The following is a 17248-nucleotide window of genomic DNA, read 5'->3' as shown; positions in this document are numbered from 1 at the left end:
AGCCCTGGCCCAGGGGCCCAGGGACCCAATGACAGGCAAAGCACCTTAAGAACCCCTCCCCCTCCCCCTTTCCCTCCCCCTCCCATGTGGCTGCTGCCTTGGGCCCTTCTGGCCGCTGAGGGCTATAGGGACTTTGGGTTGTTTTCTAAATCTCTTTTTCTCTTTTTGTTTTTCTTTCTTTTTAAAAAATTTCATTGCAATCACAGCCCCAGCTCAGACGTTCAAATTTTTGTGGGTTCTTTTCTGTGGATCTTTCCTAGGACTGGGGAATTTGGCGGGAGAAACCACGGCAGTGTGGTAGCCTCCCCCACCCTCCCCATATCCTCTGCTCCTGAGAATCAGGAAGAAACCAGCCCCTGTGTATTCTGGAAGAAAATTCCCCTTCTCCACCCAGCCCGATGGAGCCAGTACTCTAAGCAGCCCATTCCCAACTCAGCAGCTCTGTCTATGGCACAGGGTGGGACGCAGAGAGATTGGCAGGGCCTTGAGGGCAGAGAAGAACATCTCAAGGGGCGATGGGGTCCATCCGCCTACATAGAGGACCTGCTGGCCAGCCCTCAGCCCATGGAGATGCTGCTGAGCACGCAGCAGCAGGCTCCAGCCTCCCTGCCCACATCCCCCCCTACTCATGGTGCCTCCCAGGCACCGTCTACTGGAAAAGCTGGAGGCTGGGATGGCAACAGAGACTGCTGTGGGGAAGAAAGGGCCGAGTGGTAGAAACTTCTGGAAATGTGGACTCAAGCTCAATACAAGGAAGTACTTCTCCCAGAGGGCACTGTCTAAATACTAGCTTGCTGCCTGAAAAGGGAGGGAGCTCCCTGTCTTAGGTGTACAAGCCCGGGGTCGGGGGTGGGGGGCAAGTAAGGATGTGGAGGGATAGGTTGCTACAGTGAAGGAGTGAACAGCTCTCTAAGGGTCATTCCTGCCCAGAGTCCCTGGGTTCTGTGAGGGAGGCTTGTGCAGGTCAGGGGCTGAAAATGGGACTAAAGAACCCTTCGGGGGGGGAGGGGCGTGCAGAGGTGTGGGGGTGTTCAGAGGAGACCATAGGGCCTGGGGCAGACCCAGACACTGCATGCAGCAAGAGCCAACCTCCTGATCGTGGGGGAAACTTGGCCATAGATCCCAGCAGGGCCTCAGCCATATGTCAGTGCTTGGAAAACAGGTTGGAAAATGCGACCAGTTGACAGACACTGGCCCCACTGAGCCACGGACAGGCTGGCAGGCAGTGGAGGCCGAGGCAGCCGCCACACGAAGCACCTCACTCTGTGCAGAAATGTACAACCAGCCAGGCAGCTTCACCCGATGGCCTCCCTGCCCTAGAGCAGAGGGCTCTCGGTGGGAGCTGTGCAGGGCACTGGGCAAGGGGGGGAGGGGCAAGAGTGTCTCAACCCCACTGTTCCAGCTGCCTGAGCAGCAGACCCTGGGGTGCAAGGTGAATCTTAATCAAAGGCCCCCTAACAAATATCGCCAATGAAATCTGAAGTTCAAGGGTTTTACCTCTCCAGGAAGAGGAGACAGGTTGGCATCTGCTGCATCCAGCAGGGATGAAGGCCTTGTCCCACAGGGCCCACCAACTCCTGCCCCAGAAAGGGGGCAGCCTAGGAGGACAGAGGCGCCCTCCAGTCTACTCCCCTGTAAGATTCTCCAGTAAGAAAAGGAGGACCGCCCGAGCCGGTTTGGCTCAGTGGATAGAGCATTGGCCTGTGGACTGAAGGGTCCCGGGTTCAGGTCAAGGGCACATGCCTGGGTTGTGGGCTCGATCCCCAGTGGGGAGCATGCAGGAGGCAGCCAGTCAGTGATTCTCTCTCATCATTGATGTTTCTATCTCTTTCTCCCTCTCCCTTTTTTAAGCTACTGGGATGGCATAAATCTGGAGGGTTCCAGATCTGCCACGTTGGGCCTGACAGATGTGAGCTTACCATGAGTGCGGGCCTGGGGGAGTCTAGTGGTCCTAGCCCTCAGTGGATGAGACTGTCAACACAGGAGCTAACTGATGACTGCCAGTTCTAGAATGTTCTCATTCTAGGCTCATGTCCACATTGGGAGTCCACTGGCACATGAGGATGGAGATGCCGCACTGAGACCTTGGCCTCCTCTTCCTGTCACTTCTGGTCCCTGTGCTAGGGTGGGGACCATGGCAATCCCAGGCCAGGGCAGCTGGACAGCCAGCCCTTGAGAGGGGCAGGTGGCTCCCTGCCCAAGGCACACCTAGGCAGTGCTGCCCTCACACACGGCCAGACCTGGCCCTGCCTGGGGCTTCCTGCTTTAGAGCCCTACCACCACTTCCTGCCTCTGAGGGGCTCCCCAAGCCAAGTGGATGCCACCTACTCCCAGGACACAAGCTCCTGCAAGAGCACATTGCACATGCCCAGAACCCTCCCCCCCCCCCGGCCCCGCCTCCACTTCCCCATCAGATCCCAGCCCATTCCTAGGGCCTCTCCCCTCCGAGGGTGAATCTCACTTGAGGTACGAGGCGTTTGCAGGGGTGTGGACAGAGCCAGGCTGTGTGTGCCCAGTGTACCCACAAGTGAGCCCTTGCCCCAGTGGAGGCAGGGGTGGAACCCACACGAATAGGGGCAGAGGCCAGGGCCGGGGTCTTCACACCCCTTGCTCCAGGCCCCACATATGGTGGATGTCCAGGCCTGGTCCCCATGGGCTTTTGAGTTCCTCTCCCTCCCGTTTGCAGCAGTCTGGGAGAGTTTGGGGCTCAGTGAGGAGTTGGAAAATGGCACGTGTGCGGGTGGGGGCCTCAGCCTCTCCCCCCACCCCCCCACCCCCGTGGCAGTGGCGGCGGGAGAGGAAATGGCAGGCGGGATGGCCCCCTCTGCGGGGAGACACTCGGGTCTAGACGGCTTGGCAAGGCCGGCAGGGCTGAGTCACATGCGTCTGGAGCTGGAGATTCGGGGCGCCAGGACTGGAACATGAACGTGCCCGGCTGGGCGGGGGAGGGGGCGCTCGGCCTCGCCTTCTGGCTCCCTTGCCCCCAGGCCAGCAGGAGCCCTGGTTTCTTCCCAGACTCTGTCTTCTGCCTGAGCCCCCTCCATGCCCACCTGGAGGAGCACGGGCAGCTTCCACAGGGGTCTAGCAGGTCCCATGTTATTGGCAGGGACCAAATGGCATTTCAGACAGGGAGGGAGATGTGAAGTGATTCCCCATGTGTCCCCATCCTAATCATGGCCCTATTCCTTCAACCCAGCCATATCCCCCACCTGGGGCCTTTTTTTGTCCCAAAGCCACCCTTACTGCACTCTGCCCCCTCCTTCCACCTTCCACTGTCACCCTCCCCAGGGACACCCACTCTGCAGCAGCTGAAGGCCTCTGCCCCTCTCTCTGTGACCATGACCGCCAGTGCACCTTACTACCCGCCACCCCATCCCCAGCCTTCACTGTCCCGTTTGGGGTTTTGCATACCCCTTCCCTCCTCTTCTCTCTTTCTCTCCCTCCTCCTCCTCCTCCTCCTCCTCCTCCTCACTCAGGAACACCAGGTCTTGGGCAAGGAGGCACGACACATGAGTCTGAATCGCTGATGTATTTAGTGCTCACAAAAGCATCTACAAGCAAAGTTGTTTAATTGGGACCAGATCCTCTGAGGTTTCAATGGCATTAAAACAAGATGAGTTTTTCTCTTGGGAAGAAATTTCTGGCAACAGGAAGAGGACATGGAAAGTTTGGCTTTTCTCTTCTCAAAGCTTAAAGAGGGAAAAGGCCCCTGTGCGTTGATTTATATACCATAGATGTGTGAACATACGCCCCACGGGTAGACCCAGCATCTGAGTGCACATGAGCATGCGCACACACTGCTCTGGATGTTACTCAGACACAATGTGGAAGGTTCAAGAACAGGCCTGGCCTGCCCGGGTGGCTCAGTTGGTTGGGCGTCGTCCCGTGCACCAAGAGGTTGCCAGTTCAATTCCAGGTCAGGGCACATGCTGGGGTTGCAGGCTCCATCCCCGGCTGATCAATGTTTCTAACTCTCTCTCTCCCTTTCCCTTCCTCCCTCTCTAAAAAAAAAAATCAATTAAAAACATTAAAAAATGTTGAGAGAGAGAGAGAGAGAGAGAGAGAGAGAGAGAGAGAGAGAGAACAGGCCTGCTCCCATGCTCTGGGGTTCACCGCAAAGGTGGTCTCTGGCTGCAGAGCCAGCGTTCTGGCCTGGGCCCTGGCAGAAGGCTTGGCACCCAGTAGGGGGTTTGATGCACTTGTCAAATGACAGATCATAGAAGGGCAGGACAAGCAGCCCAGACCTTAGCCCTGAACTCCAGATTCACACATGGAACTGCCTTCTAGATGTCTCTGCTTGGCTGTCTTAATCTCCAGTCTCACACCTGACAGGGGCAAGTTGGACTCCCAGCTTTTGACTCTGGGCCTGCAATTCTGACTCTACCCTCTTCCCCCACCTGCGGCCTCCACCCTGGGCCAGTCATGCACTCGGGGGGGGGGGGGTGTCCCTCAGCCTGGTCTGCACCCTCTCACAGTTCGGGAGCCCTCGGGGGATGTCTGACTGATGGCTTAGGCCCACTCCCTGCTCTTGGAGGAGCGGGTCTAAGCCATCAGTCAGACATCCTTAGCACTGCCACAGAAGCAGGAGAGGCTCCCACACTGCTATGCTTGCCAGCCCTGAGCCCAGCTTCTGGTTGAGCGGCGCTACCCCTGTGGGAGTGCACTGACCACCAGGGGGCAGCTCCAGCATTGAGCATCTGCCCCTGGTGGTTAGTGCGCATCACAGCGACCAGCAGTTTGCTGTTTGGTTGATTTGCATATTAGCCTTTTATTATATAGGATTATATAGGATGAGATCATGTTCTAGTAAGTCCTCTGTTCAGACATCCACAGTAGAACCTTGGCCGGTTTGGCTCAGTGATTAGAGCTTTGGCCTGAGGACAGAAGGGTCATGCATTCAATTCCCATTCAAGGGCATGTACCACAGTTACAGGTTCCCCAGCAGGGGCACTTGTGGGAGGCAACCAATTGATGTGTTTCTCTTACATCGATGTTTCTCTCTCCATCTCTCTCTCTCCCCTCCTCTCTCCCTTCCACTTTCTAGAGATCAATGGAAAAAATACCCTCGGGTGAGGATTTAAAAGAAGAAGTCCAGAGTAGGTGCCTGTTTCCTTCAAGATCTAAGGCAAAATTGGCCTGCCCTCACTAACTTCACCTCTAACTCAGCATGCTCCACCACACTGGTGGTCCCTTGCTGGTTCTCACATTGGGCCCCAAACTTTCCTGCCCCAGGGCCTTTGCACTGGCTATCCCTCCTTTTTTTAGGGGAGGGGGGCTCTTTGCTTGAGTTCCTTTTGTGTGGCTATCTCTTTTTCACTCACATCTCCATCCAAATGTCACTTTCTCACAGTCCTCATATGATCCCCTGTCAGAAAGGCCCCTCCCTCTAGTCATCATGGCCAGCCCCTTTCCTTCTGATGGGGTCCCTGTGCTCTCCACTACACTGTCAGCTCTGTGAGTGCAGGCAGCTGGCCATGTGCACTGCACACAATGCCTGGCCCACAGCAGAGGCTCAGGAATGTTTGATGAGTGAACAATCCATTCTCCAGTCCTCATTTGGTGGGTAGGGAGGGCTCAGCTGTGAAGTTCTAAGGAGCCTTGAGGGACAAAGAATGTTGCTTTGACATCCTCTGAGCTGCCAATTTGAGTTCCAATTTGTGCTGGGTATGCACGCATGTTTGGACAGTGGGCCACATGGAGGGGAAGGGCAGGGCAAAAGGGGGCTGGAGTCTCTTCCTTGCCCTTAGAACTCTGGGATTGTGCAGCTAGAAGGGATCTTGACCAGCTAATGCCGTTTTCCTAGGCCCCTTCCAGCTCTCAGATTCTAGAACTTTCTAAGGAGCCCATGTCCACCACATTGAGATGACAAGACTGAGGCCCTGAGTGGGGAGGCTTGCTCCTGACATTAAATGGCCTGTCCGCCCAGGGACGGCTGGGAGCCCAAAACTCTTTCCAGCAACCCTGGGCTGCATCTCTGTTTCCTGGAAAATGTCGACACTCTCCCACCCTGTGCTCCAGACACCGGCTCGGGGAGTGCTGGCCAGGGGCCCTGCCTGCCTCAGCCCAAGTCCACGAGTGAGCTATGTGTGCAAGAGGGGCAGGCACATGAAGGCCCCTCTGGTTCTGCCGAGACCCCCCGCAAGCTGGCTCTTCAAGGTCCCCACAATGGCCAGGCACCCTGAGACTGGGCAAAGTAGGTGGCCCCTGGTCCCCCCCGCGGGGGAAGGGCATCTAGGACAGGAATCCCCCGGGAGCTGGGGCAGTGAGCGGCCAGGCCTCACCCCTTCCTGCCTAGGTGGGTAAGAGCAAGGGTCCCTCCCTTCCCCGGGCCACTGTGCCAAAGAACCTGGGAGCAGACTTCCCCCACCCCCAGCCCAGCTAATGGGAACCAGATGACAGGATGTTTAGTCAGCGCCTGGGGAGCAGCGAACAGGGGAAATGGGTTGGGGGGCAGAATTCCAGAATCCATCCCCAGGCAGGGGGAGGGTCAGGACTCCCACCACAGTTGTCTCCTAGGGCCCACCTCAGGGGAAGGCAGGAGGCCTGGCCTCTGGCATCTGACTTGAGTGAGCCAGGCTCCCTCTTCGTTCCTTCTCTGTCCTGAAGGTGGCGGGAAGTGGGGGAAGTGGGGGGGGGGGGGGGAGAGTGGCTCAGTCTTCCAGGATCTCTGCGTAAAATTTGCAAATCTCGCAAATCTCGATGAGTCTCCCAGTCACACCCAAGCCTCCCGTGCCTAAGGGCTCCCCTCCCCCAGCTTCAGCAGACTGCCAGCCCACAGGCACACAGGCACATGGCGGCTTCATCCTTGGCTCCCAAGGTGCTTGCTCGTGCTCACTCCCCAAACAGTCCCTGTCTCTAGGCTGCGTGTGGCATGGTCCCAGACTCAGGCTGTGACCATGAGACGGGGACAGGGTGTCCCTGCTGCACCCTGCGTGCTGTCCATCACACTGCGACACCCTGCTGCACCCTGCGTGCTGTCCATCACACTGCTACCCGGACCCAAGTGGACAGAGGCTGAGGGGCCCACCGAAGACCCACTTGCCGGGACACCCCGCCCTGACCATTGTCCAACCCTTCCCGGGTCTCACGCACTCCCACGTGGCCCCAGACCGAGACCTTGAACCCCAGGTGGTGATGGGAAGCTCCTTCCCTACAGCCCTTCCCAGCCCTGCTCCTCCTCCGCCCCTCCCCCACCCTCTCCGGCACCCCCGCCTTGCCCACAATTAACTCATTTTTTGAGATCGCTTCCAAACATAAGTCAACACTGGACAGAGTTGTAGGAAAAGCTTCCTCAACGCTGGCCCTGAGGAGCCAGCCTCGTGGTGAGCCCAGCCTCTTGGCTGTCCCCCACCACCACCACCACCCCCCCCTCCCGCCTGCTGTTGGCTTGGGGCTGGGGCCCTCTGAGGACTGGCCCTGGGCCTTGGTCAGACACTCTCTTCTTTGACACTTGCTCCACCCTGGCGTCCCTGCCCCCAGGCCTGGCCTCCTTTCCACCTTGTCCCATCCTGACCTACAGGTGCCCCTCCAAGCCACAGGGCATGTGAGGGTGTGGGGGCACCTTGGGAACCCCTGATGACAGTGGTTACACTGGGACCTGGGGCTCTTGGCCAAGAAGTCTGGGGATATCTGTGAGATGGCCTTGCTCAGGCCACTGTCAGGCTGCCCAGGCCAGGGGTCCCCGAAGAGATGGCAGCCCCTGGTCCACACACACTCCAATCTGGGGTGGGGGCACAGCCAGGGGGTCACAGGACATGGAACCCCCTCCATTTCATTTTATTTTTAAAAAACTTTTTTTTTTTTTAAATATATTTTATTGACTTTTCACAGAGAGGAAGAGAGAGAGATAGAGAGTTAGAAACATCGATGGGAGAGAAACATCGATCAGCTGCCTCCTGCACATCTCCCACTGGGGATGTGCCCGCAACCCAGGTACATGCCCCCGACCGGAATCGAACCCGGGACCTCTCAGTCCGCAGGCCGACGCTCTATCCACTGAGCCAAACCGGTTTCGGCTTTAAAAAACTTTTAAATAATATATTTTTTTCATTGATTTCAGAGGGGAAAGGAGAGGGAGAAAGAGAGAAACATCAATGAGAGAGAATCATGGATCGGCTGCCTCCTGTACGCCTCCTACTGGGGATCAAGCCCGAAACTTGGGCATGTGCCCTTGACCAGGAATTAAACCGTGACCTCCTGGTTCATAGGTTGATGCTCAACCACTGAGCCACATGGGCTGGGACCCCTCCATTTTATGAAGGAGATCATAGAGGCCTGGAGAAAAGGGCACTGCCCAGAGGTAGGCAAGGTGCTGGTAGAAGGACCAGGAGCTGAGCTGTGTACCCCAGCGCCCATGCCCAGGTCGCCCTGTGGCCTCAAGGGCTGGGTCCAACTAGCCCCCTTGGCTCTGCCCATGTGTCTGTTTCCCCTGGAATTGGGAGTCCTCAGCATTGGCACATAGGTTCCCCAAAGTGCCAGAGTCGCCATTGCCCAGGTAGTCTGGCACCTGCCCCCTCTCCCGAGGACCCAAGGCCTGGCCCCTCTCCTTTCCCAGCCACGGAGGTAGGACCTGGCAGCCTCGGGCGGGCGGCCTGCTCTGCGGTGGGCCTCACAGGCCCGCTGTGTGTGGAAACAGAAGCCTCATTCATGGGGGCCACTGGGCTCGGGCCAGTGGAGAATAAATGCGGGCCTTACAGGAAAGTAGCGAGAGTGCTGAGGCCCAAGAAAATATCAATCTGCCTTTCTCTTCAGGTGGGAGCAAGGGATGCTGGGGAAAGCGGGGAGCAAGTCCTGGGGAGGTGTGTTTGGAGGGGGCTCCCTGGGGGAGGGTCAGGGTGGGGAGACGCTCGGAGCACTGCAGCCAGGGCCAGGAGCTCAGGGAGCGGGACTGTCCAGTGCCATCTGAGGTGTCCCTTCCTGCCAGGGCCACCGCTCCCACCGCTCCCAGCTATTCATTCTCTCTGCCAATGCAGGCGCCCTGCGTGGCCTGTGCACAGTGGCCATGAAGACCATGCTGCTCCCTGTCCTGGCTCTCTGGGTGGGGTGCTGCCCTGGAGGGGCCCTGGCTAAGCAGAGGCCGAGCCTGAGAGAGCCCATGGCCCCACCAACCCCCACGGGTTTGCCCGCCCTGCAGCTGCTGCTGCCCATCATGCCTGGGCGTCCCGATGGTGAGTAGGTGGCACCAGCAGGAGGAGGCTGGCAGGAGGGGAGTGCCCTGTCCCACCAGTGGAACCCCGCAGGGCTGGGGCAGAGGAAAAAAAAGCTGGTCACCCAAGGCTGCCCACCTTGGGTGCGGGAGGGGGCCTTAGAGGGGCCCATGGCCTCAGGGAACCATCCCCGGAGGGCATGGGGTGGACTGCAGATTCTTAGAAAGTCCCATGCCCATCCCGCAGGGTGGGAGCAGGGGAGGTAAGAGCCCCCTGCCCAGGAGGGGCCACTGTAGTGGGGCTGGAAGAATGGATCTGGATTTGCTGGTTGGGGAGCTGAGCTGGCTGCGCTGGGCCTGCTGGGGAGACTGAGAGAAGCATGGGAGGTTGGAAGTGGGGGGCCCGGGGCTGGGTTGGGGTGGCACAAGGGGCCCAGGAAACCAGCTATGGTGTGGCCACTGGTTGTCAGCCCACCTCCAGGCCTGGGGGTGGGGCAGGAAGGGCCAGGGGTGGACCTGCAGGGAGGCTTATGGTCAGTACTGGTTAAACGGGGCCGCCACGCAGTGGAGGGGAGGCCTGGGGGCTATTGTCCCTCCTTAGCCATTGCTGGTGGCCCCTTTAAGTGGCCTCTGGGCTTGCCTTGCCCCCAGCAACCTCCCCTCCCAGCAGGCATTGGGGCTCCCACTTCTGAAAACAAGCTTACAGGTGGCAGTGACCCCTTCGGATCTCCAGAGGCTATGCCCACCCTCCTGCCCAGGCAGCACCCACAGGGCCCCAGAGGCATAGGAGCAGGCCCAACCCCTCTGCCGAAGGTCACTGAAGCCCTCCTGTGCCCACCCCAGGGGCCTATCTATGCCTTGTCCTGACAAGCTGGAGGGTCCGCAACAGTAAAGAGCTGCCTCAGTTCTGAGAGGCAGGCAGGGTAACTCTGGTGCTAGGGGTCCCCTATGCTGGGGCCATGAAACCAGGAAATCTCTGACACTTGATGGCCTTGGGGGTCTGTGACAAAAGGATGGGAGGTCCTGGAGAGAGGTAAGAAAGGCAGAAGTGAGGCCTGGGCACAGAGAGAAAGAGGGAGGGCGCCCTAGCCGGATTGGCTCAGTGGATAGAGCGGTGGCCTGCAGACAGAAGGGTCCGGGTTCGATTCCGGTCAAGGGCATGTACCCCGGTTGCAGGCTTCTCCCTGGCCTAGGCCCTGGTTGGGGCTTATGCAGGAGGCAACCAATCCATGTGTTTCTCTCACATTATGTTTCTCTCTCTCTGTCTTTCCCTCTCTCTTCCACTCTCTCTAACAATCAATGAAAAAATATCCTCAGGTGAGGATTTAAAAAAATAAGAAAGAAAGAGGGAGGGCTTCCAGCCTGTAGCTGACCCCCAGCTAGGGGGAAGGTGTGGCCTCTCAGCCACTCAGGGGTCCTGGCTACCCCAGCCTGAACCGGCTCCTTCTGCAGGGGGCAACCCATTCGCAAGAATGGTGGCTGGGACAGGCCTGTGGACGGGCAGCTGTACTGGGCACAGGTGTGGCCCACCTCCGAGAGGGTGCCCATGGAGCGCCCACCCAGACCCAGCTGGAAGGCCCCTGCCAGGCCAGGGCTGGCCCAGAGGAGTCACCCCAAGTAGCCTGGGAGCAAGAGTAGGCCCTGCCCCAGGCCATAGCTGCAGTGGGGGCTGAGGCAGCAGGGCCTCAGGTGGCCAAACTCAGGCCCTCGAGGATCAGCAAGACTCCCTCCCCCCTCGAGTGCAAGAGGGCACAGTGGCTGCTGAGAGGCCGGGACAGGAAGGCAGGAGGCTGGGAGGCTAGGAGAAGGGGCCTGAAGCCCGGGAGGCACCTCAAAGGTGAGGACTGGCCAGGACAGGCAGCCCCCAGGTGGAACTGTGGGGGTAACAGGCTGTGTGTGAGTCTGAAGAGGCCTTGACTTGGTCCAACCTCTACCAATCACACCAGTGTCACCAGCCACTGAGACCCCACCCCATTCTCAATGTGCCCAAGCCTAGACCCTCGCATGTGGGGCCAGAGGGGATCTCTCTAAGGCAGGGCTCCTTCCCACCCTCAGCCCCAATTTGGGCCTTCACCCTTGGTGCCCAGGGAAAGAGGCCCAGTGGCCCGGTGTTCCAGCCCAGCTGGCAGCTGCTAGCAAATCTAAGGGCCCCGGGCAAGGCCCTGACCCTCAGTGGGCCCCTGTTGCTATGTGACTGGGCTGGGGCTGCGTCTTGTTCTCCAGGGTCTTCCCACCACCGTGGCCCAAGGGGTTGGCGACAAAAGAAGGACTGCAGTCGAGGCTGCGGGGGCAGCAGCATCTCAGAGACCACAGGCCATGGGCAGAGAAGGCCTGGAAGCAGGCGAGGGCATGGGCATGGGCCTGGGGACCCAGGCACCATGGAGCAGGCCATGCCCTCCCTGCCAGCCTCATGCCTCCTGGCCCAGGCGGCCATCGCCTGTGGCAATGCCAAGATGAAACACATCCCTGCCCTGACTGACCCTGGCCTGACCACGCTCTACCTGGCAGGTGAGTGGTCTTCTTCCCCACACTCACCCCTGCAGCATGGGTGAGGCAGCCACACCTCCAGGCTACTCTGCTAGTGGGTCCTCAGCCAGTGTAGCCACCACCCCGCTGTGCCCGGAAATAGCTCTTTCCCATGGGTCCTGGTCGGGAGCGAGAAGATGCTCTGACCTGGGACAGCAGAGGAGCCAGCTCCTTTGAGTGCGTCTTGGCTGCCTCTGCCGGAGTCGGGGGAGGTACGGAGTGGCAGACGGGAGGGGGACAAGGACACATGGAACATGGCTGCCCCGTGTGTGTGCACAGAGAATGAAATTGCCAAGATCCCGGCCCATACGTTCCTGGGACTGCCCAACCTGGAGTGGCTGGACCTGAGCAAGAACAAGCTAGATGCCCGAGGCCTGCACCCTGGTGCCTTTAAGGTGCGCAGCAGCCCTGCCGCCTGCTCTCCCAGGGGCCTGGGAAGCCCCAAATGGCCCCAGGCATCCATGGCTCCTCTCCCACCCCTGCCTGGGGGACAAGGCCCAGAGGAAGCACGGAGTGACCAGCACGGTGGGCTTGGATGGTGTGGGGTGACACAGTCCATAGCTGGGAGTGTGGAGAGCAGCACAAATTTGTGGGCTCCATGAGGGAACAGCACCCCTGGGAGAAACTAAGAGGGGTTCTGGAAACCCAGAGAGGCCTGATCTAAGCAGGAACTAGGAAGCCGTGATGCAACCCATTAGGGGTGCCCCTGGGTGGGCTAAGCCCAAAACCACACCCAGCAGGCTTAGACCTGGCCCACAGAGAACACCAGCCCCCAGCCCCTTCTTCTCCCCCACCCACTTGCAGAATCTGACACGGCTAAAGCGGCTGAACCTGGATGGAAACCGGCTGTCCACAGTGCCGGCCCTGCCCGCCTCCCTGCAGGAGCTCAAGCTCAATGACAACCACCTGCAGGGCCTGCAGCACAGCAGCTTCCGGGGTGCGGGCAGCCCCAGGGGCAGGGAACAAAGGGCTGACGCCTGGGCAGCCATGGAAACCTTGGAAAGCTGTGGGAGGGCGAAGGGAGGGTCTGCCCAGGGCAGCCTGGCTGGAGGGCAGAGGAGGGAGTAGCAGCAGGCAGCTCCCAGTGGCTCCACGGTTGGCTCAGGCTCTGCCCGCCCACCCTGCAGGGCTCAGCAAGCTGCTAACGCTGGAGGTGGAAGGGAACCAGCTGCATGATGGGAACATCTCCCCCCTGGCTTTCCGGCCCTTGGGCAGCTTGCTGTACCTGAGGCTGGACCGGAACCAGCTGCGGACCATCCCACCCGGCCTTCCAGCCTCCCTGCAGGTGAGATGTAGGCCCCGAGTCCGGGACAGGCAGCATTGTGGCCAAATGACCAGAGCATCTGCTGCTGGCTAGTAGGGCTGCCCATGTGGGTATTTTTTTTTTTAATTTAAAAAATATTTTTATTGATTTCAGAGAGGAAGGGAGCAGGGGAGAGGGAGATAGAAACATCAGTGATGAGAGAGAATCATTGATCGGCTGCCTCCTGCACACCCCCTAACAGAAATCGAGCCCGCAACCCGGGCATGTGCCCTTGACTGGAATCAATCCTGGGACCCTTCAGTCCACAGGCCAACGCCCTATCCATAGAGCCAAACTAGCTAGGGGCCATGGGGGGGGATTATGATGATAAACCCACAAGGCCTCAGCGCCAAAGGCCTCCCCTCACCCTGACCCCACCTTCCAAGAGCCCAGAGTTGGGCCTCAAGGACTTTCCTGGACCCACTGGCTGTCCCTGAGCCAGGTCCTTGCCCACTCTGGGCCACATGGTCCCCTGTGCTTGGTGGTACTCTCTGTGGCTGTGTCTTGTGGGACCCTGAGGAGTCATGGCATCACTGGCAGATGTCGCTGGGATCCTTTGCACAGGTGACTATGGCCCTGAGAGGACCAGAGACTGTGGCATCCGAGTACCACGGATGGGGCCGGGAGGGGGCAGGGAGCAGGGCCAGGCCCCCAGGGAGCAAGCCCCTCACCCCGAGCCTTGGCTCTAGGAGCTGCACCTGGGTGCCAACGTCATCGAGGAGGTGACAGAGCGCACGCTGAACCGCAGCTGCAGCCTCAGTGTGCTGGTGCTCAGCAACAACCGGCTCCAGGAGGACCGGCTGGCGCCCCGAGCTTGGATCGATCTCCCGTGAGTGCCACCACCGCCCTGGCACTGCCCAAGCTTCACCCCCATGGGTACCTGGAGGCCAGAGAGGAAAGATGTGCTCAAATAAACCCAGAGAGTCAGGTGGGAAGGCAGAGAAGCCTGGGGTGGCCCTGTTGCTTGGGCCTGGTATCAGGTGAGTCACTTGAGTCACCCGTCTCTCCACCCAAGGCTCAGGGTGGCCTAGGCCCTCAGCCACCACCTGCTCCTCCACAGTTTTCCTGTGCCTCCCGCCTGGCAGAATCCCCAAGGCCACAAAAACCCCTTCCCTCTCCCATGACTGGGCTTGCCCTACAGGCACCCAGGAAGCTCACCCAAGAGGTGCTATGGGCTTGGATGAAGGGGCAGTGCGGGTGGTAAGAGCTGGCCTGGCGTTGGGTTTAGCGAAGAGGCAACAGAGGGAAGAAGAGTCATGGAAGAGATGATGGAGCACAGGAAAGAGAAATGTATGAGTGTTCTGGGGCGGCTGTAACAAACTACCACAAACTGGGCAACTTACAGCAACAGAGATTGACTCTCTTATGGTTCTGGAGGCCAGGGACCCAAAATCAAGGTGTCAGCAGGGCCATGATCCCTCTGAAGCTCTAGGGGAGGATTCTTTCTGCCTCTTGCAGTTTCTGGTGGGTCCAGGTGTTCTTGGCTCGTGGCCACATCACTCCAGTCTCTGCTTCTGTCTTCATGTAGCTTCTTCTCTGTGTCTCTCTTCTGTGTCTTACCTGTCATTTTACTTAGGGTCCAGCAGGGTAATCCAGGATGATGGCATCTCAAGATCCTTAACTTCATTACATGTATAAAGGCCTTTTGCCAAATAATGTCACATTTATAGGTTCTGGGTAGACATGTGTTTTGGGGGCCACTATTCATCCCAGTATAGGAAGGCTCCAGGATGAGTCCCCTGATCTGGTTTGGACATCGGGGTGGGGGTGCTGGCAGGAGGGGTCCAGGAGGGGATCCGGTCCTTAAAGGCACTGCCTCAGGAGTCAGGACATGGTCCCGGAATCAGCAGGAGGGCTGGTGAGGTCCAATCCTTGGGTGCTAGCACCAGCACTGAGGGAGCAGGGTGGGTGTGGAGAGACAGACAGGGGTCGACAGATTGTCCGACCTACTATTGCAGGATCAGAGCCTCCCGCCCTGCATCCTCGAGTTCCAGGAAAAAGTTACCAGAATGTTTGGGTTTAATTATTCTTTTTTCCTCTCCTGTTCTTGCCAAGGGGGCAAAGGAAAGCAGACAGCAGCCTGGGGAGGAGCCGCCCAGCCGCGGTTCCACTCCCGCCACGCCACGGGGGCCTGAGGCGGGGGCGGAAAGGGGGGAGGCTGGCAGCCAGTCAACCAGTCAAGCCCCAGCTGGCACTGCCCAGTTTTTCCCTGGATCGTGGAAGGGGAGGGGGCTGCTGGCTCCGCAGGCTCCGGAGGTACCTGAGCCCCCAGCCCTGTGGACTGAGGACAGCATGGGCCCCAAGGCCAAAGGGCTGACCCCACCTACAGGGGCTGGGGGATGTCACTGAGAGAGAAGCCACTTTCTCTGCCCTGGGCCTCTAAAAGCTTCACCTCCCTGACCAGCCCTTGCTCTCACCTCCCATGGAGCAACCTGGGCTCACGGAGGCCTGAGCTTCACCGCCTGCCTCCCTGATCCCTTAGGGTCCCCTGGCCTTGACCCTCTGAGAGATTGATTTTCTCCCCCCCCCCCCCCCCCGTCTCTCTTCTGCTTAGCCTGGTTGAGGCAGGAAGAGGACAAGAGAGTAGGGATGGAAGGAGGAGGCCGTGGGGCCAAGGAAGGGCAAAGCAGGGACAGGCCTAAGTGGGAAAGGCAGGTGACAATTCAACTGCCCCCAGCTCTTTCGCCAGATAGCAGGTCCCTCCACTTGTATTTTTTTGTCCAGTGTAGCTCTGAATGTGTGTGTGTGTGTGTGTGTGTATTGGTTTCAGAGAGGAAGAGAGAGGGAGAGATAGAAACATCAATGATGAGAGAGAATAATTGATTGGCTGCCTCCTGCACACCCCACACTGAGGACCGAGCCCACAACCCAGGCACGTGCGCAGACTAGGAATCGAACCGTGACCTCCTGGTTCATAGGTCAACACTCAACCACTGAGCCACACCAGCTGGGCTGACTGTGTCTTCTGTCAGGGCAAATCCCACTCTCCTCTTGGGTGTGGCCCAGGGACCGTGATCTGGGTTCCAGCTGTTCCGGTGCTTGTGGCTGGGCGACATCAGCTCACCTGGAACCCCTGCGCCCCACAGCAAGCTGGAGACCCTCGACCTGTCCCACAACCGACTCGTGCACGTCCCCTCCTTCCTGCCGCGGGGCCTCCGGCGCCTGCTGCTGCACCACAACCACATTGAGCGCATCCCTGGCTACGTGTTTGCACACATGAAGCCGGGCCTGGAGTTCCTGCACCTGTCCTACAACAGCCTGCGCGCAGACGGCATCCACGAAGTGTCCTTCTGGGGCCTGCGCACCTCCCTGGCGGAACTGCTCCTGGATCACAACCAGCTGCAGGCCATCCCGCGAGGCCTGCTGGGCCTCAAGGGGCTGCAGGTGCTGCGTCTGAGCCACAACAAGATCAGGTAGGGCTGCCACCTGCACCTGTCCTGCTGTCTCCCCCCTCCCTGCTCCGGCCAGGGCTGAGCCATCAGGCCCTGCCTACAAGGTGGGCCGGGGAGGGCTGGCCTGTGGGTCCTGTGGCCTCAGAGGCTGAGGGTGGGGGCTGTGGGGGAATCCTTTACACACCCCCATCCACCCATCTCAGCTGGTGTGATGGGAGGCTGTGCCCAGGTGGAGGGCAGCAACCAGCAGAATCCGGGCAGGGGGTGGGCAAGAGGCAGGTAGGACAGCTCCAGTCCAGAGCAGCAAGGGCTGAGCCACCTGCCTGCCCCTCTGTCCTGGGGTCTTGTCCCTGCACAATGGTCTCATTGCCCCCCTCACTGTGGGGCCCTCTCTTCCTCTACTCTTGTGTGATGCCTGCCTCCCCTTCCTGGGATCTTCTCTCCTCTGCCCGGCCCTGCCACCCCCACTCCACAGACACGTGCCCCTGAATTCCATCTGTGACACTCGAGCGGCCCAGGACTCCAACCTCATCTCCACGCGCCTGGAGAACAACTTCATCGATAGGCGCCGCATCCCCCCCACCGCTTTTTCCTGCATCCGGGCCTACCACAGTGTGGTCCTCCAGCCCCAGCAGGGGGAGGGGGAAAGCTCCTAGGCCCCCCTACTGGGCTTCCCTGCCCTCCCCCCTCTCCTTTGGGGCTGGTGAAGGGGGATCAGGCCCAGGTCCACTTGATCTTTGCACCACTTCAAGAAAGATCTAGAACACCCTGATTCTTCCCATGGACTGCTGAGGCCCCTTCACTTAGTAACCATCCTGGTGGGGTACATTGCTGGTTCGGACTTGAATATAATAAATGCATCTTATTCAAGCCCATGGCCTC

General features: G+C 59.2%; 1 protein-coding gene across 1 annotated transcript; it reads left to right on the top strand.

Annotated features, from left to right (window-relative positions):
* The first annotated feature begins 11464 nt into the window (after positions 1-11464).
* LOC118653749 (extracellular matrix protein 2-like) lies at positions 11465-17034 on the top strand. The gene is made up of 7 exons (XM_036304478.1): positions 11465-11653; positions 11951-12066; positions 12476-12608; positions 12799-12956; positions 13664-13803; positions 16061-16387; positions 16842-17034. Exons 1-7 carry the CDS (start codon positions 11524-11526, stop codon positions 17020-17022), a joined length of 1185 nt encoding a protein of 394 aa, XP_036160371.1. The 5' UTR covers positions 11465-11523; the 3' UTR covers positions 17023-17034.
* The last annotated feature ends 214 nt before the right edge of the window (positions 17035-17248 follow it).

The sequence above is a fragment of the Myotis myotis genome, unplaced genomic scaffold, assembly GCF_014108235.1.
Source record: "Myotis myotis isolate mMyoMyo1 unplaced genomic scaffold, mMyoMyo1.p scaffold_m19_p_4, whole genome shotgun sequence".
Lineage (NCBI taxonomy): Eukaryota > Metazoa > Chordata > Mammalia > Chiroptera > Vespertilionidae > Myotis > Myotis myotis.
This window is presented reverse-complemented; position numbering and strand designations above follow the sequence as displayed.